This window comes from Macrobrachium nipponense, chromosome 6, assembly GCF_015104395.2.
Source record: "Macrobrachium nipponense isolate FS-2020 chromosome 6, ASM1510439v2, whole genome shotgun sequence".
NCBI classification, from domain to species: Eukaryota; Metazoa; Arthropoda; class Malacostraca; order Decapoda; family Palaemonidae; genus Macrobrachium; species Macrobrachium nipponense.
The window spans coordinates 76,749,775-76,777,156 of NC_061108.1; the positions used below are offsets into that span (position 1 = coordinate 76,749,775).

The 27,382-nt window shown below is 45.7% G+C and overlaps 1 protein-coding gene across 4 annotated transcripts in view; it reads left to right on the forward strand.

Annotated features, from left to right (window-relative positions):
* Nucleotides 1–27,382, forward strand: part of LOC135216354 (phenylalanine--tRNA ligase, mitochondrial-like) — a 292,985-nt gene that overhangs the window by 170,540 nt on the left and 95,063 nt on the right. For all 4 annotated transcript variants that reach the window (XM_064251594.1, XM_064251591.1, XM_064251592.1 and 1 more), the window contains one exon: nucleotides 76–236. In XM_064251594.1, coding sequence (XP_064107664.1) covers nucleotides 76–236 — 161 coding nt within the window. The remainder of the gene's footprint in view (nucleotides 1–75; nucleotides 237–27,382) is intronic.

Below are 27,382 nucleotides of genomic sequence, written 5' to 3' on the forward strand. Positions count from 1 at the left end.
GTCTGAAGATTTAAAAAAACTGTATCTTAACTTTCCTTGCCGAGTGTACATCAACAATAACCTTCTCTTTCACAGGCAGTTCTGGACACAAAGTTGGTTGGGCTTTTGGACTCGGATTGGAAAGATGGGCCATGAAATTCTATGAAATTCCAGACATAAGGGTATTCTGGTCTCAAGATTCCGGAATATTATCACAATTTCATTTTGATGATCCCTCCACAAAAATCAAATTTAAGGTCAGTACACTGCAGCATTATTGCAGTGTAACTTCTCTGATGATTTATTGGTAATGTAGTAATTCAGTCTAGGATCAGTAGCCATAATGAATTGTAGTACATATATGTAAAAGCATAATCCCATTCAGCATAAGGGACCAAGTACGTATTTAGATTTTTACTAAGGTTCTTGTGTCTGTTGTAATATTATTTTATCAACATATTTGTATTGGTTTCATTTAATGAATTTTTATTAGTATTATTTAAATGTAATTAAAATGCCACTGCAATTTACTGAAATCAGATATGCAATATGTACACATATAATGAAAAACATCCAAATAAGATAATTTATTGCAGATCTGAAATTGGTAAAAATGCTGGTAGATTGCAATTAGGAATAATTGGTCATTTATGATATACTGCTTACATTTTTTTAGGAATTATGTGGTTGAAGGGGAATACATATGCATTTATAAGTTTTTAAAGGAAACCCATTTTTCCTAATTTGCCTTATTTTGCATGTTATGGCAAAAGATTTAACATGAATCCAAACTTAGTGAGTACAAGCTGCCTACATGAGTTAAGTGATCGACAGTATAAAAGTACAGTTGTTCATACGCGAACAAACCCTCGGTCTTAACAATAGGATCATTTCTAGCGCCTAGCTGGATCCGGTTAAAAAGCAGATGAAAGCAAGGAATCTTGTGATACCTGGCAACACATGCGTAGATTGGGTGAAGAGTGGTCAAACACTGCTCATCTATGGCAGTCTTTTTCTTAACCGCCTGGGCGAGAGGTCGTTTTCCTCTCTTGGCCTTTTCCCGGTTCATTGCCCGTTTCGTTTCTCTTAGTGTGTGTGTGTGTGTTTTTTTACCTGGTTTTATGGCTTCTTCTGTTCTCATTTTTTGGCTTCGGCAGAGACAGACCCTCATATCACATGCAGTAGGTGTCGTTCGAATTTTTGTACGATTACGAATCCTAGTACGGAATGCCGATCATGGTCTAAGGAGCAGTGGAGGAAGTTTTATGGTAAGAGGGAACATCGGAGAGTCTCCACTCTTCCTACTTGGGAGGGCTTTGCTCCTATTCCCGATGTTTCGTCTTCCTCAATAGTCAACCCCCATAGTAGTGTTGTCCCTGCATTTCCTTCCTTTTCTTCCATTGATTCGTTGATGGAAGTATCGGGAGGTCGCCAGGGTAATTTTTGTAATGTAACCCCCTCTTCCTCGGGAGCTTATTCGGTTCCCGAGAAGGGTGAGGTTTTTCATCATTCTCTTCTCTTCCAGAGTCGGAATCATCCAAAATGGCAGCGATTTGGAAGACGCTTGGGCTAGGTGGTACCCCGTCCTGGGAGGGGTTGCTAGCGCATTTTGTGGAGGCTCGCACCCCCCTTCCCGGTCCAGCCAGGCCATCCCCCCTCCTCCCGGCCTCGTCTTTGCGGGTGGGAGCAGTCAGCCATCTTGTATTGCTCCGCCAGTGTCTGCCGCCGCTTTGTATCGGAGTGACGCTGTGGCGTCAGCCTCATTGATGACGTCACGGGGTCGGTCCATCTTTGTGTATTCCTCCGCCAGTGGCATCTCTTTCCCCCTCGCACAGAGGGGAAGCCATGACGTCACCACTGCTTGTGACGTCACTCTCATCGATGATGTATCTCCCAGTCACCTCCTCTGATCCGCCTCGCTTAGCCGTGACGTCATCACTGCCGCCCAGTTCGCAACATCTGCCTTCCTTGTTGTCAGAGCCTTCTCTGGCACATCAGTCTGAGGTCATATGCCAGGCAGTGCTTCAGAGGCTGGACACTGTATTGGATGTGAAGTTGGCTGCCTTATCGGTTGGGAGGACTGGTAGGAAACACGTTGCTTCGTCCCCGCCTTACGAGAAGAGTGCGCATACGAAGCTAGTGCTATCTTCCTCTCCCTCTTCCCCCTCTACACCTCATCGGCGTATTAAGCGTTGGAAGGCTAAGGACTTTGCCCTTCCTTCGCCGTCGAGGGAAGAACAACGCGGACGTGTTCCCAAGAGTGCTGTGGTTTCGGGTAGTGTTAGTGGTGTGTGTTCTGCAGGGGTTGCTTCGCCTCCGAATCTCGAACGCCCAATCACCCCACCCCCCCTCCGTCCTTGCACATCGCGAGCGTGTTGCAACCTCCCCTGCCCATTCACGTGATGTTAGTGCTCCTACTTCTCCAAGGCCTATTCGTTGCCGTAAAGATCTGAAGGCGCCTGTCAAGAAGTTGAAGGTAGTGAGCACAGAGTTAGTGCAGCCGGAGTGTTTGCCAGCCTCTCTAACTGGTGCTTCCAAGAATTCGACCATAAGGGATTCTCCGTCAATCTTGAGTGCTTGAGTTTTCCCCCCATCTCACGTACGTTTGGCCGCCACGCCTATGACCATTCATGGACGTCTGGAGTCACCTGTTGAGGTAAGTGATGTGCCTAGTGTTACAGTGGGTCCGTCTTGGAGGCTAACGCTTGGACCCAGCCCAGATAGGTTAGTAGGGGTTTCGGACTGTTTGGCTGCTAACCCTCCCGTGAATTTTGGTGAAGAAGGCGCGTTAGAAGAGCCTACACATCCTTCTCGTCGTCGGTCGCTGGAGGCGGCACCAGTGATTGCTGGCGCTCATGCCTCTTCGGAGGCTGCGCCAGTGATTCCTGGAGCTCCTGCCTCTTCGGAGGCCACACCAGTGATTCCTGGTGCCCCTGCCTCTTCGGAGGCAGTGCCAGTTGATTCTGGCACTCCCACCTCTTTGTAGGCAGTGCCAGTGGTTTCTGGCACTTCTGCTTCTATGGAAGTAGAACCAGTGATTTTTGGTACTCCTGCCTCTCTGGAGGCTGTGCCAGGTGTACCTGGCACTTCCACCTCACTGGAGGCTGTACCAGCTTTAAATGGTGCTTCTGATCCTTTGGAGGATGCACCAATGTCCAACCTTCACACCCCTCCTCAGGTAGCATCAGCTTTGTATGGTGTTTCTGAGACTGATAACCCTCTGGAAAGGAAGGCAGCCATAAATAATTGGTCTCCTTCCAGAAATAAGGAGCAAGTCAGTAAGCTGAAATCTCTTAAAAGAGGCTCTAATTTAACAGCCTCTAAAGGGAAGTAAATTCATTAATTTTCTACAGTGGAACTGTCAGGAATTAAGAGCTAAATGGGAAGAATGAAGGCTGCTCATATCAGAAGTGTCTCCTGTTTGTATAGCTTTGCAGGAGACGATGATTGGTAATAATTTGTGCCCCAGCCCACGAGAGTATACATCCTATCACTCAACCTACACCTATAATTTGAATATTGGAAGCCATGGTGGTGTCGCTTTGTATGTTCGAAATGACACCCCACAAAATCTTATCAGTATCCAATCAGCATTGAGAGTGATAGGTGTGCAGATCCATTTGCAAAGAAAATATACAATATGCTCTCTTTATCTACCACCTAATGAAGCGTTCCCCATCAATGAATTTAAATCTCTTATTCAACAGTTACCACGCCCTTTTGTTATTTTGGGAGATATGAATAGCAGAAGTCCTCTTTGGGGTGACATCACCACCAATCAAAGAGGAAGGTGCTTAGGTTCCATCATAGAAGATGAAAATGTGGGGATCCTCAACTCTGGGGAGTCTTCGCATTTTCATGTTCAAACAGGCACGTTATCAGCAATTGATTTATCTATATGTAGTGATGACTGTCTTATTGACTTTAACCCCTTCGCCACTGGCCTGCTGCATTGCTGCTAATGCTTGCATACCGCATGAGACCCCCTGTCGACCGCGAGTATCAATCATTACTGGCTCCCTCTAAATTTTATGTTATTCATATTTTTCCTTTACATTCTTATGTGAAAACATTGTGTGTACGGATATCAATGAATATTTTTTACCCCATTGTCAAAAAATTACAAAAAATATAGTAAGAATATCGGAAAAAATAGGAATATTTAGTGGAAAAAGTAATTGCAGAAGTAGGAACTTTTTTATAAAGTAGTAGAAAATAGTAGTAAAGTAATAGAAATAAGTAGCAGAAAAAGTATTAAAGTAGCAGTAAAATAGTAGTAGTGGTAATAGCAGTACTAGTTTTCTTACTGAAACAGTTATTCCTAGGTTTCATACAGAAACAGCGTATACATCAATGAATGTTTACGGCACTGGTAATAATAATAATAAAACAATAATAATAGTAATAATAATAATAATAATAATAATAATGATAATAATGATAATAAAAGCAACAGCATCTCGTGACCAATACGTATATACATATGGGGCAGTTTATTCACCCCCATTATCATCAGCAAGCTATAAAAAACACATCTCATCACGAGTAACAGGCCTCCATAGAAGTCCTTTCACCTTACGCTTTCCTGTTGAATGAAAGTACTACTCTGCCCGAGCATTCATCCATTCACACAATTTGTCAATTACATCACCACAAAAAAGGAGAAAAAATGCACCACGTAAGCAGGTGAAATCTGGTGTGTAAGCAGGAATCCTATTACCACCCTCCATGAATCAGGGAGGCCTGGGTCTGGGCGCAAGTCACAAGATGGATCAGTTATGAACCGCCAGCCTTCATCGACAAGAGGTTCAATGTCTTCGAAACACTCTTTGTCACTGTCAACCTCTAAGAAATTATCACTATAATCATCATCTGATAGATTTGGCAGGTACTCAGACCCTGACTCTGAAACACTATCATCTGACATGATACTGAAAAAAAAGAACATAAAATAACTGCAATCAAAGGGAAAAAGGTTTTAGAATTCAAATCTACATGGTTACGGACAAAATCGTCATCATCCTTCCCAAATAATAGCCTGAGGCGCACTGGCATATGTTGGCCAGTACCCCTCCTAATATCCCATATGAAAATGACGTCACGACGTCCATCGGACGCTCATTGGTTAGAATGAATTGTGGGTGGAGCTTCAGCACCTCTCTCGTACACAATACTGTGTCTGGAAACCATCCAAGCTGAAGAAAACGCTTTGCTTTTCGAGGAGGGATGAAAGACGTACACGCGTACGTCCCGGTCTTTTATTACTGTACCGTAAAAGACGTACATGTGTACGTCCCAGTGCTGAAGGGGTTAATTGGAGAACTATAAATGATAGATTTACCAATGACCATTTTCTAATAGTGGTGAGTGTAGCATCAAGTCCTCCATCTTCAAGGCTACCCAAATGGAACATTGGTAAAGCTGATTGGTCAACATTCCAGGAGCACAGCTCAATAGATGACTCTGCTGATGACTTTCCCTGTGTAGATGACACTCTTGACTTTTTAATACAATAATGTTCTCAGCTGGTCTTCAATCTATACCTAGGACTTCAGGCAAATTTGTCCGCCGACCAGTTCCCTGGTGGACACGTAAATGCCAGGAAACTCATAAAACTATGAGATCTGCCTTCACCAGGACGAAAATGTGAGTATTATCGTGTAGAATTTCGAAAAGTGAGAGCTCATTTTTGCATGGAAATAAAAAAAGCACGAAAAGAATCTTGGACGATATTCATATCTTCACTAAATTCAAAAACTCCTCTGACTCTAGTTTGGAAGAGTTAGAAAAATAGCAGGCAAGTTCACTCTTTGTCAACCTCCAGTTATCAAGATGAATGGTTGCGAGGTAGCAGACCCCCAGTTAGTGGCAAATGAGTTTGCTAATCATTTTGCTAATGTTGCGAAGAAAAATGATGATAGACCCTATTCAGCTCAAAGACGGATTATGGAACAGGTCGAAATTTATTTTAATACCTTAAGACATGAGCAATACAATGCTCCTTTTACTATTAGAGAATCTGAATCAGCCTTGAATAAATGTAATGAATCAGCTCCTGGACTGGATGATATAACATATTCAATGATTAAGTATACTCCTGAAAATACCAGACTTTTCATATTAAACCTTATTAACAGAATTTACCGAGAACATATCTTCCCCAAGCTTTGAGAGAAGTTAAAATTACTGCAATTTGTGAAGCCTGGAAAAGATCCATTCAAGACAGAAAATTATCGTCCTATCACATTAAAATCTTGTTTGTGTAAGATCATGGAAAAAATGGTGAACACACGATTGATATGGTACTTGGAAAGAGGTAAATATCTGTCGCCTGCTCAGTGTGGTTTTCAGAGTATGCACTCCACAACTGATGTATTGGTACGAATGGAATCTTCAATATGTGAAGCTTTTGCCAACAAGCAGCATCACATCACTGTTTTCTTTGATCTAGAGAAGGCTTATGATACAACATGGAGATATGGCATTTTGAGGGTCCTTTATGAATGTAACCTGAGAGGCAATTTGCCCCTCTTTATTAAGGCTTTTTTAAAAAATAGGATATTTCAGGTTCAGGTTGCAGCAACAATGTCAGATGTGCTCAGTCAAGAAGAAGGAGTACCACAAGGAAGTGTTTTAAGTGTAACCTTGTTCTCCTTGGTAATCAATGGGGTTTCTAAAATACGTAATTCCCCCAGATATAACATACATTATACCTTTTTTGTTGATGACCTATCGATTTCCTTTGCAGCATCAAGGATGGCAGTGGCTGAACGCCGCCTTCAGCTCTGCATTGATAATATAGTAAAGTGGGCTGAGGTTAATGGTTTTAGATTTTCTGCCAGTAAAACTGTAACTATGAACTTTTGCCGTATAAGGGGAATCCACCCTGATCCAGATCTATTCATTCATAGGCAGAGAATTCCATGTGTTGGTGAAACAAGTTTTCTTGGCTTGATTTTTTATAGCAAGCTGACCTGGATTCCACATCTGAAATATATTAAAGCAAAATGCTTGAAAGCAATGAATTTGCTGAAAGTCGTGTCTCACACTTTGTGGGGTGCAGACCGAACTCAGATGTTGAGATTATATAAAGCCTTGGTCTTTTCAAAATTAAGTTATGGGTGTGAGGTGTACACTTCTGCGAAGCCAAATAGCCTTAAAATGCTCAACTCAATTCATCATGGAGGAGTACAGTTGTGTACTGGAGCATTTAAATCATCTCCCACTGAGAGCATGCTTGTAGATGCTGATGAGGTGCCACTGGATCTTCATTATAAGCGTCTGCTGGTTCGGAGCTGGTATAGATTCCAGAGGCTACCTAAGTCTTTGTCCAGCATTTGAATGAGAAATGAAAGGCATTGGCAGTTTTATGAAAGTCACCCCAAGCAACCTCATCCATTCGCTTTTAGAGTAAATTTTATTGTCCGTGAATTAAATATGCCAAGAATCGAGATTTTACCAGCAAAATACTCAGTTAGTCCCCCCTGGAACTTTCCAGAGGTAAAATTTTGTAGATATTTTAATTTTACCAAGACAGAATTGTCCAGTGAGGCCATGCGGTCAATATTTTTAGAACACTCTTTGCAACATGATAACTCCACTGCAGTTTTCACAGATGGCTCAAAGTCAGATGCTGGCATCGGCTTTGGTGTAGCCTTCCCTGATGTAGAGAGAAGCGGCAGGCTATCATCAGTTGCATCGATTTTTACAGCAGAATTATATGGAATTTTAAAGGCTTTAAAGGAAGTTTTAATTCGGAATGAAAGTAATTTCATTATATATTGTGACTCAAGAAGTGTTCTTCAGTCGCTGGAATCTTTTAACCCTTTAAACCCTCTGATTTTAGATATATTGGAATAGCTACAGAAATAAAGTTCTGTTGGGTGCCTTCTCATGTTGGGGTGGCTGGGAATGAGAAAGCTGACCAACTTGCAAAGTCTGCGGTCAGCTCCCAAGAACCCACAAGATGCCTACTACCATATCGGGATTTGTATCCTCCAGTAGGTCAGAGAATTAAAAAATGCTGGCAGTCCCAGTGGGAGGATATTTTAAATAATAAAAAAATGCGTAGTATCACGTCATCAGTGTCTCCTTGGTCATATCCGTATATGCCAAGGAGACAGGAAACGAAGTTGTGCAGATTGAGGATTGGACATACAAGACTCACCCATGGGTTCTTGATGTCTTGTGAAAATCCTCCATTTTGTGAGAACTATACTGTGCCCTTGACTGTGAGACATTTGCTGATTGAATGTCCCAGACTTGGGAATTTGAGACATAGGTTCCTGTCTTGGGGATGTGATAGAGGAGGTAATTTTATCCTATCTACAATTCTTAGAAAGGATTGTAATATAGAGCAGTTATATATCTTTGAGGGAGGCTGGCCTCCTCAACAAAATTTAGACTATATAATAGAATAACTATGTAAGAGTTTATATATTTGAACAAATTTATCAATATAAATATGTTTTTAGATTTTTTTTTTATTAAATTAATTTTAGATTTAATTCTAACTTTTATCTAAATTTATTTCAGTGTCAATAACCGAGATGTTGTGACACCAGTGTGTAACAGACATAATCAATCAATCAATCGATTGACACGCAAGAGTTTCTGTCTTCCTTTACTGAAGTTGTTGATCTCATTCTTGGGTTCAACAATTTGGAAAGTAGGACTCAGACTCGGTCGTCTTACACTCCTTCTGCCTGGAAGCCTTGGTGGGAGCTACTCAGGAACCCAAATCAAATCTTCAGCTGCCGTTGTCGGGGCACATTCAGTCGGTCTTGCAGAAGGTTAACGCCTCTGTTTCTGACCGGGACGGTTCACTTCGCTCTAGGGGCTCTACCAAACTACTACCCCCGCCTCTCACAAGACATAGGAAGTACTATGCTACAAGCTCTGCGTTTTTGTTGTCACGCCACCTTAACCCGGACGTCATTCGCCTGAAGCCGTGTTTGACTTTGGAACAGGTGAGGTCAGTGGCTCCGTCCTTGTCTCCGCAAGATGCCTTAGCTTTGGAATCTACGGCGGCCTCCATGTTGCAGACGGTTTCTTGGCTGGACCTCTGGTCTGTGGTGATTGCCAAGATAGCTTCTGACAGGTCCATTGAAGGGTTGGTGAGTGCTGCCTTGCTTACCAGTCTATTGCAGTCCGGGGGCAAGGCGTTTTCTTATTTGGCTCGCCTCGGTGCCAATTTATGGGCTAATCTTCTTCTGGTTAGGAGTGACGTGGCTTTGGTTAGGATGGAGAGGTCGCTCGAAACCGAGTCTTTGCTGGGTTTGAGGAACGGTGATCTGTTGGAGTCGTGATTCTTGTTTCCACGGACAGAACTTGAAATGCAATAGACCGACGCCAGGCTGACACCAAGGACCGACTGGTGCACCAAGCCGTGTCAAAGTCAGAGTCTCGCCCTCGGAGATGTCCGGCCCCTCCTCCTCCCCCGGTCCAGCAGCAGTCGAGGAGGTCGTTGCCTGGTAGGCCATCGAGGACCTCGAGTTTGGCAGGGCCTTCCCGTTCGACACAGCCCAAGTCTCAAGAGCAACGCCCCTTTTGCTCTCGTTCCTTTAAACCAAGAAGGGGCCCCAGGGGCAGAGGTCAAGGGGGCCGTCAGTAGGTTTGGCGCCTCTCCCTCTCCTGCGCCACGGGTGGGGGGGTGCCTGGCTGGCCATTTGGCCAAGTGGCAGAGTTACGGGGCGGAGAAGTGGGTGGTAGATGTCCTTCAGGTGGGATACCTGTTGCCATTCAACTTCTCTCCTCCTCTGTCGGACAAGCCGCAGCTCAGGAAGATGTATCCTTCAGATTCTCTGAAGTTCTTGGCTCTTCAGAAGGAAGTGCAGAAAATGCTGGACAAGGATGCGATAGAGGAAGTAGTGCATCCATCCCCTGGGTTTTACAGTCACATCTTCTTGGTGCCCAAGGCGTTGGGAGGATGGAGGCCTGTGATCGACTTATCCACCTTGAATCGGTTCATGAGGAAGACACGGTTCAAGATGGAGACCCCATGCTCGGTGTTGGCAGCCGTGAGGGAAGGCGACTTCATGCAGTCGATAGACTTGAGGGATGCATACTTCCAAATCCCTGTTCATCCCACGTCCTGGAAGTGCCTTTGCTTCTCTCTAGCGGACAAGATCTTTTGAGTTCAAAGTCTTGTGCTGACGACAGCCCCTCAAGTTGGGCCCATGCTCAGGGGATCCGTTTGCTGAGGTACCTCAACGATTGGTTGGTCTTGGCAGTTTCCAGGGAGAAGCTGCTGCAAGACAGGGATCGTCTACTTCGGTTCTGTCTGGACCTGAGCATATTAGTCAACCAGGAAAAGTCGAACCTCATTCCCAATCAAAGGATTCTCTACCTGAGCATGGTCATCGATACGACAGTGGCAAGAGTTTTCCCGTCTGATCAGAGATTGGAGAAGTTGCGGGCTGTAGCACGCAACTTCCTGTCAAAGTCGCATCAGTCAGCTCATCAGTGGCAGGTTCTTCTGGGAGTGCTATCTTCCCTGGAGAAGCTGGTCCCTCATGGGCGTCTTCATCTTCGGTCTCTGCAATGGAGACTGGGGGAATTCTATTCTCCGGCGGGGGACTCTCCCTGTTTATGGTTCCACTGTCTTTGGAAGTGAGAGAAGACCTTCGATGGTGGTTGGACGACCAGAATCTATTGAAGGGCGTCCCTCTGCATTCTCTCCCTCTTGACTTCCTTCTGTTCTTGAACGCCACCCTCGCAGGTTGGGGCGCGCACTTAGGCGGCCCCATCGCTTCAGGTGTTTGGGGTGTGGAGGACAAGCAGCAAAATATCAACGTCTTGGAGTTGAAGGCGGCTTTCCTGGGTCTGAAGGAGTTTCGGTGGATGGTAGAGGGTCACTCTGTCATTCTCATGTCGGACAACACCACAGTGGTAGCCTACGTGAACAAACAGGGAGGCCTGGTTTCCCAGCAACTTCATGCCTTGACCGTCGAGCTTCACCAGTGGGCAATCAACAATTCGGTAGAGCTCTCAGACAGGTATATCCCAGGGAAACGGAACGTGGTCGCAGACAAATTCAGTCGCTGGGACAGAGTGGTCCCTTCAGCAAGTGGTGGCAGACAAGCTTTTCCAGATTTGGGGGAGACCCATGCTGGACCTTTTTGTGACATGCTCCAACAGGAAGCTGTAGGGGTTCTGTTCAGTGGTTCCTGGTGATAGGTGGTGATGTCTTGCATTAGAAGATGAAAGATTGCAGGATGGAAGAAATGATATCCCGAGTCGTAGATTTCTTTATTCCAAGCAGCAAAAGGTAAATATGTACAGAGGCTCTGCAGGGGGTGCAGCTCGCGCCAAGAGAAGCAAAAAGAATAGCCATGCGCATGTGCGGGTTCATGATACAGGGCGACACATGCGGATGCGTTCACAATAGGTGATTTTATTAAATGCATGGAAATGAATCGTACAGCAATTGCATAGTAAAATATACATTATTCCACACCTCCCCTTCCCCTTTTGCGTTCAAAGAGGTATTTTCAACGTACTAAACGAATTACATGTAGATATGTACATTATGTAGGCCTGTTCAATCTTGGGGACCTGCGAGGGGCTTTGGAGGGAATTGATGACTTTTCCATGTCTAGGCTAGGGACTACAGGGAGATCAGAGTTGGGAACTTGACTGGGGCTGGGCAGTGGATATAGGAAGCGACGGTTCCGACGTAACACTCGACCACTTGGGAGACGGATCTCGTACTTGCGTGATCGTGCACCACCCATGACAATCCCAACTGTGTCCCATCGGTGGGATGTCGGGTCCTGGAGGCGGACATGTGGCCCACATTAAGCCTGGGCAGGGGGCTGGCGTGGGCGTCATAGTTGCGCTGCACCTGAGCAGCTCTGGCAGCGGCTCGGCGGTCACAGTCATGGGCCTTTTCCTGCCAATCTTCTGTGAATGACTGAGGATGGGCAGGCACACATGTACGGAGAGGGTGACCATACAGTACCTGGGCAGGAGAGCGACCAGATTGGTTGGTGTGTTTCTTAACTCGAGGAGACCGCGATCGAAATCCTCGCAGTCAATGTTTCCTGTGGGGGCCGTTTTGAGGATCAAGTGCTTGACAGCCTTGACGGCGGCCTCAGCGTGTCCATTAGACTGTCGGTAATGTGGCGACGAGGTGATGTGGTGTATACCCCAACGTTCTGTGAAGTCGGCGAATTCTTTGCTGGTAAACTGAGGTCCTCCATCGGTGCGCAGGCGTAAGGGAACACCCACCTCTCTGAAGTAGCGGCAGAAGTGCCGTATGGTCGAGGAGGCAGTAGTGTCACCCTTGCAAGGGACAACCACAGTCCAGCCAGAGAGGCGGTCGGCGACAACAAGAAAGGACTTCCCAGCTACCTGGAAGAAGTCTGCCGATACCGACTCAAAGGGCCTGGATGGATGGTCGTCGTTGTGGAGAGGCTCCCGTTGTTGGCTGGGACGCAGGACTTGGCACGGCTTGCAGGCAGTGACGGTGTTGGCGATGTCCGAGTCTATCCCAGGCCAGAAGACGGTTTGTCAAGCCCGACGTTTGGTAGCCTCGACACCACGGTGACTATCATGGAGTCTGGCGAGTGTGTGGCGACGTAGAGCTGCAGGAACTAGTATTCTTGCCCCGTAGAGCACGAGGTTGCCATCAGTAGAGAGGGCTTCTCGCAGCTTCCAGTACGGTGATAAGGATGCATGTAGGTCGTAGCGGTTCGCGGGAAACCCAGAACTGATGCAGTCACGAAGGCGAATGTAGGTGGGGTCGGCCTGTGCTGCTATCGACATGTCCTGTAGGGTCCGGTCGGCGTCAATGGTTGGGGCATCCTCGTCCTGGGAAGCTGTTGTAGCGTTGATGACAGATCTGACATGTGCCGTTACCTCAGCGCAGCCAGTCATATCATCAGAGGTGGGGTAGCTGACTGGTGCACGAGAAAGTGCATTTGGGATGCAGAGAGACTTGCCAGCGCGCCACACTGCAATAAATTGATATTGCGACATGCGCTCCTTCATTCGCTGGAGCCGTTGGTTTTCAACCATGTCCAGCATGTAACTGTTGATGATAGGCACCAATGGGCGATGGTCGGTTTGCAGGGTGAAGGTTGGCAGTCCTTTGAGGTATAGGCAGCACTTTGTGAGGGCCCAAGATACTGCAAGCATCTCCAGTTCAATCGTTGCATACCTTGTTTCGGCGTCTGCGAGAAAGCGGGATCCCCACTGGACTACTCGGAGATGTCCAGATCCATGGTCCTGGAGGAGAGCGTAGCTTATCCCGTAGAGGCGAGATGCGTCGGTCTGGAGAATGGTTGGCAGGGTTGGGTCAAAAGACGCAAGAACAGGCGGGCGTGAAAGTGCTTGTTTCACACGTTTTAAGGCCTGGTCATGGTCAGGTGTCCAAAGAAAAGAGCGCTTGGGGCTCATGAGTGGTCGAAGGGGCTGTGCTGTCAGGGCAATATCTGGGGTAAACTCTGCCAACTGGCTTACTAATCCCATGAAGGAACGTAAGTCCGTCAGGTTGGATGGTGTAGGGAAGTCTTGCAGAGCAGCAACTCGTCCTGGGTCAGCAGCAATTCCTTCTTCGGAAAGGGTGAAGCCACAGAAATTCACTCTGGTCTCTGCCACTGTGAACTTTTCTTTGTTGAGAGTGATGCCATTTTTGCAGCAGCGGGTGAGCAATTCGTGGATCCTGTGGTAGTGTGTCAGTAGGTCATCGTCGAAGATGAGAATGTCATCAACAACCTTGACACACTTCTTCATACCTTGGAGAGCTAGGTCGCCGCGGTAACAATAGGCATCACCAGTGGCAGCGAAGCCCATAGGTCCCCGGCAATGCTGGAAGCGTCCATAAGGCGTAATGAAAGTGGTGAGGTGCCGGTCCTCTTCTGCTAGCTCCATCTGCCAGTAGCCGTGTAGAGCATCCGCGGTGGTGAAGAACTTGGCGGTGGAGTCGACAGTACGGACAGCAGCTAAGGGCGTGGGCGAAGGGTGGGCTGGACGGGAGACTTGTGCGTTCAGCTTCGTGAGATCCACTGTGATTCGAACTCCCTTGGCCTTAGGAACGACGACTAGAAGGTGGCACCATTCCGATGGCTCATCTCCACAAGGCTTAATGATTCCCTGTTGTACTATGGAGTCTAATTCATTCTTGACAGGTTCGCGGAAAGCGTAGGGTATCTGCCTTGGGGTGTGGATGGCGAAAGGGACCGCGTCTTCCTTAAGGTGGATTTTCATGGGAGGGCCAGCCATTGGCCTCAGTGGAGCTGCTTTAAGGCCTTCCTTTGACATGAGTACGTCCTGAAAGGTTTGTAAGAAATACTCTCGGGCCTCAGCAGGGGTCGTGTCAGCATGCAGGGGTAGCTCCTTGCATCGATTAACGTGGGTGACCTGTAGGATGGGCCGCGGAAAGCCTGGTGGGATGATGGCCAACTCCTTGCAAAGTGCATAGGACAGGAGTGGCATCTGAACGCGTTCGTGGACTTGAATCGTGGCGAGGCAGGACCGTTTGGCCAAGGACAAGGTGGCCTTAAGGGTTCCTACAGCAGGTGTCATCTTTGACCCATCTGCCGTGAGTGTCACTGATGTTGCAGGAGGCTGTAGCTCAGTCCTGGGAATGCGATGGAGTTCCAAGTGCTGGGGGCCCATCACTGATACATCAGCTCCTGTGTCAGGCAGCATCATTATCTTCGATGTCTCACCCCTGTAGGTGAGGGTGATGGATATAGGTGATGGTGAGGAGTCAGTTGATGAAGAAGGAGTCTCGACCTTGCGACAGCTAGAGGGCTTGCTAGAAGGGGGCGTGGCATTGGGCCGGCCGCCCTGCTTGGCGTTCATCTGCTGACGGCAGTACTTGTCATAGTGGCCCACTCGGCCGCAGTGTCTGCATGTGGCCTTGTTGGCGGGGCACTTTGGGGTTCTGCGCCAGTGTCCTTTGCAGCCACAGTTTACACATACGCTGTCGCTGGCTGGACACTTTCCTGTTGAGCTGTGCTTCCTTGTGCAGGAAGGGCAATAAGTGTCCTTGTTGGTTGGTAGCGAGGTAGAACCCCTGTTGCCATGTCCTTTGATTTCTTTATACGTGGAGACGGCACACAATTTAGAAGGAGGGGCACGTATGGCAGTAGTGGCTGTCCGTGTGGCCTCATAGGAGCGACATTCATTAACCATGGTGGCCAATGAAGCTGCAGCATCCAGGGCAATGAGTTTCTGAGTGAGCTCCTCGTCTCTGACTCCCATGATAATGATAATTTTCAGCTGAGTCTCCTCGCACACAGCAGAATGGCCAGGACAGACGTCGATTTCCTCTGCTACATGCTTCAGTCGGACGTAGAAGTCGCTGAAGCTTTCCCCTTCCCTCTGCTTGCAGGAGAGCAGGTCCCTGCGTCGTAGAGCTTCATTCCGCAGGTTCTTGATGTGTTCCTGGAGAATATTCAAGACCTTGTCAACACTCCGATCCGTGTCTGGTGGTACGTTGAGCGTGTGCTTGAGTATTCTTTGGGTCTCCAGGCTGAGGCACATACGAAGTTGTATCATCTGTTTCCTGGTAGGTAATGTTCCTAGGTCCACCATCACACTGTAGTCATCCCAGCGTCTACGCCATTCCCTGAACACTTGGTATGTGGCATCAGGACGTAAGGGAGGCGGGGTCTGGGCGATGGCTTTCTGTGGGGTTGGTGGCTGGGTGGACGATGGCACTGAGGATTGTGTGGGAAGTTGTTGCGAGTCCGCTGGTGTTGCTTGCTGCTGGGCTGAATTGACGCTAAGTAGCTGCAACAATACGGTGAAACGTTGAGCTTCCTCCTCTCTTCTTAAGTTGTCCCTTGGCGGCATAGATCCTCTTCGTGACGACGTTGTTCCTCTTCATAACGACGTTGTTCTTCTTCTCTCCGACGTGCAGCCAACTCGGCCTGTCGAGATTCCTCCAGGTACTTGATGAGGAGCCTTAACTCCGTATTTGGAGCTGTGGTAGGCGGTATACTCAAGTGCGGTGAGAGCAAAGGTGGGGTTTCCAGCGTTGCAAAACCTGGAAGGGTTCGACGGTCTGTTGGCGAGACTGGGTGTGAAGGCAACTGGCGGTCCTCAAGGTCCTGGTCGTGTTGCATATCCCCAGGCTCGTCTTGATGTGAAGCAGAAGCCATTATGAACAGTTTTCTGCCATGTCAACTGCAGTTTAAAGGAAGAGAAGAACGACGAGGAAGATTTTCTACAGTTTTATTAAAAAGTTACTGTAAATAATTCTTCAACTGTGCGGCGAATACTGGCAGGCGGTGGAGAGTGGGCTGAGTGGGCTCCTGGGGGGTGGGCGGTCGGTGGGGAGTGGGGAGCGACCACTCGAGTCTCGACCGTTGGAAAAAATGAGTCGGCAGTGTATGGCAAATGATGAGCGTGGGTGGATGTGCCTCGGGCTCTGTAGCTGGGTATGGAAATAAGGGTACCCGTAGAGCAGGGGCAAGGCACAAAAAAATACAACCCACTAAAATCAAAGCACTGACATTACACTGCACTGGCACTGCACAAACACTGCATGAACGTATCATAAACACCGCACTAGCACTGTAAAATCCAAAGGCGATCGAGGGGTAATGGCGGCTGGATTTGAATGCTGATTCCGGTGTTCCTTGAAAATGCTGAATGGTTTCGTCACTGCGCCATGGTGATAGGTGGTGATGTCTTGCATTAGAAGACGAAAGATTGCAGGATGGGAGAAATGATATCCCGAGTCGTAGATTTCTTTATTCCAAGCAGCAAAAGGTAAATATGTACAGAGGCTCTGCAGGGGGTGCAGCTCGCGCCAAGAGAAGCAAAAAGAATAGCCATGCGCATTGTTGCGGGTTCATGATACAGGCGACACATGCGGATGCGTTCACAATAGGTGATTTTATTAAATGCATGGAAATGAATCGTACAGCAATTGCATAGTAAAATATACATTTTCATACATTCAACTTACCTGTCAGATATATACATAGCTATCGACTCCGTCGTCCCCGACAGAAATTCGAATTTCGCGGCACACGCTACAGGTAGGTCAGGTGATCTACCTGCCTGCCGCTGGGTGGCAGGACTAGGAACTATCCCCGTTTTCTAATCAGATTCTCTCTGTCGCTGGGAAGGTAAACATATGTTTACTTTCCCTCCTGATTTGATTTTCGTGTTTCATCGCCATCGATCTTCTGGGCCGACTTTTACAGGGAAGTACTGGATCGGTGGTTTGGCATACGTTTTTAATAACCTTTCAATAACTTTTATTGAATTAACTTCGAAGTTTTCAAAGAATAGAGGATGTGTAACTACCGAAGTTTTCGGTAGACAATTACATAGTTTGCAAGAAAGGGAAATATAAATATTTATTCATTGACAAAGTGTAATAAATGTTAGAATTTGATTGAGGAAATAAGGTAACTTCCTATTTGAGGAAGTCAGAAAAACATAGAACTAGAGATGCTTTCTTTAGAAGCTTTAATAGCCCTCGTTCTGACAAGCAGTTAGAATTTTAACAGTACTAGTAGTGTTGTTTCCTCATCACCTTCTTACTTCACAGAAACTACAAATTCATTTGCAATTTGAAGATAAAGGAATGTAGCTCAAGATACGAGCTATTATAAGGTAAGAAGTGATTATAGTGTTCCCCATTGCAATAGAGGGTGCGTCTGATCGGCTCTGTCTCGCTCCCAGGCCTAGACCTCTTCCAAGCTCACAGGACCCAGAGAAGGAATGTCGAAAGCCGTACGGAGGTTATGGAGAACCCCCACCGATCAGGCGTCCCCTCGGCAGGTTCTGTAGAACGTCCCAGACTGCCAGGGATAGCCATTGGAAAGGCATCCTAATTCAATGTGTTCCCCTTATTATTATCGTCTTGACGAATAAGGAGAAGAAACATTCAACGGCGTAGATTAAATGAAGATGCAAGATAATCTCGTCTGGCTATCGGAACCTCAGTAGAGACGAAGAAAGGAAGACATCATTCGATAACAGTTACGGTAGAGGCATTGCCCTATCCGGGTTCGTTTGTTCCCCCCGTTCGTGTCGTGTTTATGTTCGTCGTTCGTCCCCCCGTACGGTTGGACGGGGGGGGAGCTCTATCCCATGGGGGTTTGAAATAGTTATTTCAATAAATTCCTCATCGGTACATGTATATGAAAATATATCTATTCTGAGAAGAACGAATTAGATATTAAAGAATATTTGTTGATCGAATGAATTATATGGATCTCGTTTAGTGAGTACACATATATATATAACTTTTAAGCTTCTAGCTCCTTGGGCATGAAGCTCCGGTAACGAGGCGCAATGCGCCTAAAGCGTCTGAAACAAGGCGCAAAGCGCCTGAAACAAGGCGCAAAGCACCTGAAGGGCCTGAATATAGGCGCAAAGCGCCTGAAGCACTATGAACCGGATCTTCATCGAAATGGAAGTCCTTCTCATTCAGAAGAAAGGGAGGGCTATGTCGCAAATGGAAGTATTGTCGAATTCTAAGCAAGAAACAAATGTACAAGAGATCGGAACCTTCCGCACACAGAACCTTCCGCACAGCGCAACCTTCCAGAAGGCGGAAGATTCCAGTTTCGAATACCTTCCAGACGTACAGAACTTTCCAGGCGAGGATCGCCTTTCAGCTCGGAACTTTCCAACAAGAAAACTTTCCAAGGGCGATACGTCTGCTAGGATCCAGGAGTGTTCCGATCACGATACTCCTCCCAGGCGCCAGGAGTATTCGGAACGCGATACTCCTGCCAAGCACCAGGATATTCCGACGAGCACGATACTCCTCCCAGGCGCCAGGAGTATTCGGAACGTGATACTCCTACCAGGCGCCAGGAGTAGTCGATCACGATACTCCTCCTAGGAAAGCGATCTTCTGCCGGCGCCAGGAGTTTCCGAGCACGATACTCCTGCCAGGCGCCAGGAGTATTCGGAGCGCGATACTCCCTGCCAGGCACCAGGAGTATTCCGAGGACGATATTCGATCGCGATACTCCTCCCAGCGCCAGGAGTATTCGGAGCGTGATACTCCTGCAGGCGCCAGGAGTATTCGAGGACGAGGAGTATTCCGATCGAGATACTCCTCCCAGGCGCCAGGAGTATTCTAGGCAAGATACTCCTGCTTAGCGCCAGGCACTTTCTCCTACAAGAAGAGCCTGACAACCGCCAAGAGTCCTCCAGGCGAAAGGGGAAAGACATTCGAGGCTTCTCCTGATAGGGACGGGAGTTGTCGCACAGGCGGCCGTTGCCCTTGTCAGGATCGTCTGAATGCAATAAAGGCAAGAGCAAGCTCGGCTTTTTCCAGGCAGGGACTCAAGATGTAGCACAGGCTGCCGTAGCCCTTGTCAGGTTACAGTCGGTACTGCTAAAAGCCCTTCACCTTTCGAAAGGAAGCGCTCTCCTCCGGTTGCTCAATCTTGTCCCAACTTGAGGAATGGAAGATAGAGCAGAATTGTGAGAATTAGTTCAGTATAGTAAGAGGATATTAAAATCATCCTCCTTCTAAAAAAATAATGCAACCAACCATTTACAGAAAGAGGGGCAATCGTTTGGAAGTTGAACAAGATTCGTACGAGCTCTCATTCATTGATTAGAGGCTCTTCCAGATAAGAAAGGCGTAAAATACGGACTTGTCTCCAAGATAATAAAAGCTGAAGAGATTCTCTTCGATCCTCGGTTGTCATTTGCGATCTCTTTTGACTAATACTCATTCGGGATTATTGACGAAATGAACGAAGAGAGTAAGATTTCCATTCTTTCTCTGCATGTCGGAAAGGAAAGAGTGTCGTAGAAGGCTTGCTGTATACGACTACTGAATGACAAGTCATATACGCATACCATAGTTGCCTTTCTGGTTCGCTACGGAATTATCTATATCCTTACAGGATTTTCTTAGTAAGGACTTCGCTTAAAAGGTTTGTTACGACAATACCTACTCAACTTCGATATTTAACAAAGGTTGTTTGGCTTAAATTTGCATTATTGAGAGCTTTCTTAAACTCGAGAATAATTTTATTATATCCATTCATTGAAGGGAGTAACTGGCAACTCAGAATGAATGCAGCCAGGCAGTGAACGAGACGGCTGTAATTGTGAGCCAATCTAGTACCATCCGGTTCTCGGGCCTTGGACGTGAACGGTTGGTTACATCTTTTCTCTCCTAAGGGGATCGAATGCTTCACGGTATATTCCCCTACAATCAGGGACTTAATCACGAATTGAGGGGATTTTTTTATTTTTAGGCAAACATGAATAACATCGTATTCGTTTTCTTGCTAAGGATATCTCTCTGCCTCGGCGAGGAAAAGAAAAGAATGTAGTAGGAAATTCACCTTAAGATAACGATAGCGGTTTAAAGCCTTTATGCACACAGAACCGTGGTTAATTACAGCGTTCCTACTATATTACAAGAGTTTCCTGATGAATGCTGTTACAAAACAAATGTGACGGTATTATAAAGGATTTAATTCGGCATAGCACGATTTAACATTTATTGGAAAGAGTTGTCAGACCCTGCGGAAAGTATTCACAGATCTCTTCGCAAGGCAGAAGATGAACGAGCTTCTTATAGATTGCTTCCTTTTCCTCGAAACAAGAAAGGTAGCAAGATACGCCATCTTTAATTTAAATAGGGGAATAAACTTTAGTCTTTTTTCCCCTAGTTATATATATTCTTAAGACATTTTAAAATAAATGGGCGTCAAAGGAAGAAGATGAATGCATCATTTTGGCAATAGAAAAGTTGGATTCACAGAGGTCACGTTCTTCTTTCAGCATGTGTCGGAAGGTTTTTCTAAGAGAGTAGAGATTTTATCGGAATCTATTATAAATATTGGACCTGAAAAACCTATTCACTCTGAGTCTGTCTGCGTGCAGACTGACCAGAAGTAAATATGAATGAGAGGATTTTTCAAGGGAAGCTTGATAATTCCTTTAAATATGTTAAAGACATAGAGTGGCTGCAGATCGTGCTAGATAGAAAGGGGAAACTGTCCTCTTCCGATACCTCTGTGAACCATATAATGGTTTTCTTCCCTTTAAGAGGGAAGAATCACCTTGGTATGTTATGCTATCAATGAACACAGTAAAAATATATACTCTGTCTAGACAAAGAGTATTAGAGATAGTAGAGGAAATTAAAGATCTTCTGGGATGATCCTTATACAATACCTCTATACGATAAGAGTAAGAGATCTTATACTTAGAATGGGATCCTAATTTGGGCCTCAGATTCCGTGTTCCGACAAGATGGAACTGCTCCTAATCAAATGTTTCTCTTGGTCCTAAACGATCAAAAGGACAAGTGAAATTTTGGGCTTTAGAATCTGGAATCAAAGTCTATGAAGACTCGGCAATGGGTTCTGGCCAGCATAGTATGTTTGGCAAAAGAACTAAAGCCTTTTATTCCTGGATCAACGCTTTCAGATAGAGGTTTCGTTGTCCGGGTAATGTAGTGACATTGTCATCTACAGAAGAAGACAAGGTTTAAACGTTTAATGACAGAGTCTTTGGAACGCGAGGAGAGCTCAAACTACTTCCCAAAAGGTTCAGAGAGATACATTCAAGAGCTAGAAATCAGGAGTCCTACCAATTTCAGCTCAGAATCTCTTTAAAATTCCAAGCTCCTTCCCTTCCTTCGGGCAAGGATAGGGAAGCTTCTGCAACGAGAAAACTCATCAACATGTAGGAGGAGAACTCGTTAGCAACGGAAGTATGCAATAAGGATCCTCCTCGGAGGAAGACTTGTCTCTCGACTTTTGAGATTTCTATCGTCTACTAGATGTAGTGACTAAATTTTGATGACTGTGCAGGAGCAATTAGCGTCTTTGGTAGGAGTACTTTCTAAAGAGCTACTCGTATACGGATGACAGGCTTCCGATTACGAGATCCAAATACCGATCTTCGTCGGACGCGACGAACCCTACAGGGGAGTTGTCGCACAAGCGGCCATCTCTGGGGGAGCGATGCGTTAGGCAGGCGAGACGTGGGAAAGGAAGTAACTCCTGCCAAGCGTCTGGCGCCAACTAGGAGCCAGGCGCCAAGTAGGCGCAAAGAGCCTGGCTTTACTGTAGATCGTTCTAGGCCCAGATCTTCATTCAAGCAACAAGAGCCAACTGGAGAAGAGAGAACTCCTGATAGGAGTATAGCGCCCGAATTAAGCGCAATAGACTTGCCATTCGAAAGGCGCATTCCATGAGCGATACTCCTACCAAGCCACAGGAGTATTCGGAACTAGATGGAAAGAGATACTCCTGCTAGGCGCCTTGAGTACTCTGACCTCGATACTCCTCCCAGGAGCCAGGAGTATTCTAGACTTTTTACTCCTACCAAGCGCCAGGAGTATTCTGAGCTTAATACTCCTAACAGGCGCCAGGAGTATTTGGAGCGAGATGCGCCTTCCATAGGTCAGGAGTATTCGGGAAGAGATACTCCTGCCAGGCGCCTTGAGTACTCTGACCTCGATACTCTTTTTGACTCCTCCCAGGAGCCAGGAGTATTCTAGACTTTTTACTCCTACCAGGCGCCAGGAGTATTCGAAGCGCGATGTGCCTACCAAGCGCCAGGAGTATTCTGAGCTTAATACTCCTAACAGGCGCTAGGAGTATTTGGAGCGAGATGCGCCTTCCAGACGGCAGGAGTATTCGAAGAGTTTTACGACTGTCAGGCGCCAGGAGTATTCCAAACAGGATACTCCTCGCGCCAGCCAGGCGCAAGCCAGGCGCTAGGCTTCATCCAGATGAGATCCAGTTCAAAGAAAGTCCTAGTCTTCTTTGAAACAATGGTGATCTCTCTAAAGCACTTCATAAGTGACTTGAGGATACCTTCAAAACAGCTTGATAATTTAAAACAAGCTCTTGAAGTGCGAGCTTTTGCAAATTCTTGTTCTTTTCGTAACAATATGTCAGGAAGACATATTAGCTTTAACATATGAGAGATGCAACTATGTGTTGACTGCTCATTACACGAAGGACTTCAAGTTAACCTATGAGAGATCCTTCTCTCTTGGGTTATACGTATCAGCGGATACGTTGCTGGGATAAGGAGCCGACACTGATCCTTTAATAATGAGTTGAATTTATTTTAACTCAGTGATTTTTTTTTGAGGTTTGAAAGGAGTTTGGGGGATAACTCTTTTTCAATTTAGCGCGAACCCTCATGTTAGGAACAGGTGATCGGGATCGGTGTTGCGCTCCTTAGTTATGCCAATAGGCATAGGCATGTTGTCATATAAGCGGAATTAGCCCCACCCAGTTGACCAAATGCCAATTAGGCTCGACCGAGTAAGTGGATAAGACCCCATCGGTAGACCCACAAGAACTCTTGGCCACAGATCACTATCTTGCTAAGGCTCTTGAGACGAAGCAGACTCCTATGCAATAGCTAGGAAGTCAACCCTTCGTCTAGAAACACAGAGGAACTAAGGTCTATAAATACCTACAACATATGTTGTTTACCTGTCTAGTCAGTAATTAGCTGTCTCTTGCCCTCCACCAAAGGGTGTCAATCAGCTATGTATATATCTGACAGGTAAGTTGAATGTATGAAAATGATATTGTTATGATACAATAAAGTTTCATACATACTTACCTGGCAGATATATACAATTAAAGACCCACCCAGCCTCCCCGCAGGAGACAGGTGGAAGAGAGAATCTGATTAGAAAACGGGGATAGTTCCGCTAGTCCTGCCCCCCACCCAGCGGCAGGACAAGGTAGATCACCTGACCTACCTGTAGCGTGTGCCGCGAAATTCGAATTTCTGTCGGGGACGACGGAGTCGATAGCTATGTATATATCTGCCAGGTAAGTATGTATGAAACTTTATTGTATCATAACAATATCATTATTCCACAGTTCCAGATCCCTTAGCATTGGCAGAAGACGCATTCCAACATCCCACGTCCTGGAAGTGCCTTTGCTTCTCTCTAGCGGACAAGATCTTCGAGTTCAAAGTCTTGTGCTTTGGGCTGATGACAGCCCCTCAAGTTGGGCCCATGCTCAGGGGATCCGTTTGCTGAGGTACCTCGACGATTGGTTGGTCTTGGCAGTTTCCAGGGAGAAGCTGCTGCAAGACAGGGATCGTCTACTTCGGTTCTGTCTGGACCTGAGCATATTAGTCAACCAGGAAAAGTCGAACCTCATACCCAATCAAAGGATTCTCTACATGAGCATGGTCATCGATACGACAGTGGCAAGAGTTTTCCCGTCTGATCAGAGATTGGAGAAGTTGCGGGCTATAGCACGCAACTTCCTGTCAAAGTCGCATCAGTCACCTCATCAGTGGCAGGTTCTTCTGGGAGTGCTATCTTCCCTGGAGAAGCTGGTCCTTCATCTTCGGTCTCTGCAATGGAGACTGGGGGAATTCTATTCTCCGGCGGGGGACTCTCCCTGTTTATGGTTCCACTGTCTTTGGAAGTGAGAGAAGACCTTCGATGGTGGTTGGACGACCAGAATCTATTGAAGGGCGTCCCTCTGCATTCTCTCCCTCTTGACTTCCTTCTGTTCTTGAACGCCACCCTCGCAGGTTGGGGCGCGCACTTAGGCGGCCCCATCGCTTCAGGTGTTTGGGGTGTGGAGGACAAGCAGCAAAATATCAACGTCTTGGAGTTGAAGGCGGCTTTCCTGGGTCTGAAGGAGTTTCGGTGGATGGTAGAGGGTCACTCTTGTCATTCTCATGTCAGACAACACCACGGTGGAAGCCTACGTGAACAAACAGGGAGGCCTGGTTTCCCAGCAACTTCATGCCTTGACCGTCGAGCTTCACCAGTGGGCAATCAACAATTCGGTAGAGCTCTCAGACAGGTATATCCCAGGGAAACGGAACATGGTCGCAGACAAATTCAGTCGCTGGGATCAGGCCCTAGGCACAGAGTGGTCCCTTCAGCAAGTGGTGGCAGACAAGCTTTTCCAGATTTGGGGGAGATCCATGCTGGACCTTTTTGTGACATGCTACAACAGGAAGCTGTAGGTGTTCTGTTCAGTGGTTCCAGATCCCTTAGCATTGGCAGAAGACGCATTCCAACATCCCTGGGACAACCTGGAGGTGTATGCCTTCCCTCCGTTTTGTTTGATCTGTCAGGTTCTGAACAGGCTGACTAGTTCACAGGGTCTCAGAGTGACTTTGGTAGCCCCTCTGTGGCCTCAGGCGGAATAGTTTCCAGATCTGCTGTCGTTGTTGTCAGAGATTCCGAGGGAGATTCCCCCTTGGCAGCATTTCCTGTGTCAGCCCCATGCAGAAAGGTGCTGGGCACATGTCCAGCAGTCTTAGAAAGTCAACCTCCGCAGTTTACCAAGGCAAATGGGCAATCTACTGTGATTGGAGTCGTAAACAAGGTTTTTCTCCCTCGCGACCTCTATTCAACAAATAGCAGACTTTTTAACCCATAAACGCCGAAGCAGTATTTTAAAAATCGTCTCCCGTATGCCGGCGGCGTTCGCGAGTTAGCGCCGAAGCGGAAAAAAATTTTTTTTCAAAAAATCACAGCACACTTAGTTTTCAAGATTAAGAGTTCATTTTTGACTCCATTTTTTGTCATTGCCTGAAGTTTAGTATGCAACCATCAGAAATGAAAAAAATATCATTATCATATATAAATATTGGGATATATGACAGCACAAAAAAAAAATGTCATATATAATTGTATACAAATCACGCTGTGAGCAAAACGGTTAAAGCTAACGAGTTAATTTTTATTTCGTTGTATTTTACACTAAATTGTGATCATTTTGGTATATAACACATTGTAAAACAATCTAGGCAACACAGAGAAAATATTATCACAAAATGATGCATGAATTCATAATGCGCGGACGTAAAAAAAGTTGTTTTAAAAAATTCACCATAAATCGAAATATTGTGCTAGAGACTTCCCGTTTGTTGCAAAATGAAGGTAATTGATTGAACATTACTAGACTGTAAGTGTTGTAGCTTACAATTGCAGTTTTTTACCATTTTGGTTGAGTTAAAGTTAACTGAAGGACAAATTTTTTCTATTTACCGTTATTTATATGCAAATATTTCAAAACTGATAAGAGCTACAACCATAGGTTGTTTTGTTGTTGTATTTTACATAAAATTGCGCACATTTTCATATATAAAACTTTATGTAACTGCTAATTTAAAATGGTGCAAACATTACGACACTTGGACGAAAAAATGTATAATTTTTTTGGAAGAGTTACCGCGCGGGCGTAAGGAAAAAGTTTATTTCATAAATTCACCATAAATCTAACTATTGTGCTAGAGACTTCCAATTTGTTGCAAAATAAAGGTAAATGATTGAATATTACTAGAATGTAAGAGTTTTAGCTTACAATTGTGTTTTTCGACCATTTCGGTCGAGTCAAAGTTGACCGAAGGTTGAAATTTTGGCACTTATCGTTATTTATATAAAAATATTTCAAAACTGATAAAAGCTACAACCATGGGTTGTTTATATTTGTATTTTAAATGAAATTGCGCACATTTTCATATATAAAACTTTATGTAACGGCTAATTTAAAATGGTGCAAACATTATAACAATTGGACAAAAAAATTTCTGATTTTATTCTGAAGAGTTACTGCGCGGACGTAAGGAAAAAGTTTTTTTCATAAATTCACCATAAATCGAAATATTGTGCTAGAGACTTCCAATTTGTTGCAAGATGAAGGTAAATGATTGAATATTACTAGAATATATGAGGTTTAACTTACAATTGCGTTTTTCGACCATTTCGGTAGTCAAATTTGACCGAAGGTTGAAATTTTGGCACTTATCGTTATTTATATGAAAATATTTCAAAACTGATAAAAGCTACAACCATGAATTGTTGTTTGTTGTATTTTACATGAAATTGCGCACATTTTCATATATAATACTCCATGTATCGGCTAATATAAAATTGTGCAAAAATTATTTCAAAGTGACGAAATAATTTCTGAGATGTGTCGCTGATACTTTTTAGTGCAAGAAGAAAGAAATTCGTGCCTGCGCGCCTGGGTAACGATTGTAAACAAAACAACGCCTTGATCCGTGAGCTCCCAGCATCCCCCAAGGCGCGTGATTCAAAATTTTTCGCCTAGTAGGCCTATAACTATTTTTCCGCGAATTTAAAAAAAAATAATTTTATATCGATATACCATACGGTCAATCAGCACCTAACAGACAATTTATATCGACGTTTAATACATCCAATCAGCCTTAAAGGGTTAACCTTCCTCAGAGATGAGAAATGTTTGTCCGTTTCTGCTATTAGAGGCTACAGGGCGGCACTGAGTTTGGTGTCATGCCTGAAGGGTATCGACATCTCTTCCTGGGAGCTTTCCCTGCTAGTTAAGGGCTTTGAGCAGTCGAGTTCTCCTAGAGAGCTCAAGCCTCCAACGTGGGATGTTTCCTTGGTGCTTAAGAGCCTAACTAAGATTCCATATGAGCCCTTGCGTCGCTCATCTGACAGGAGAGCTCC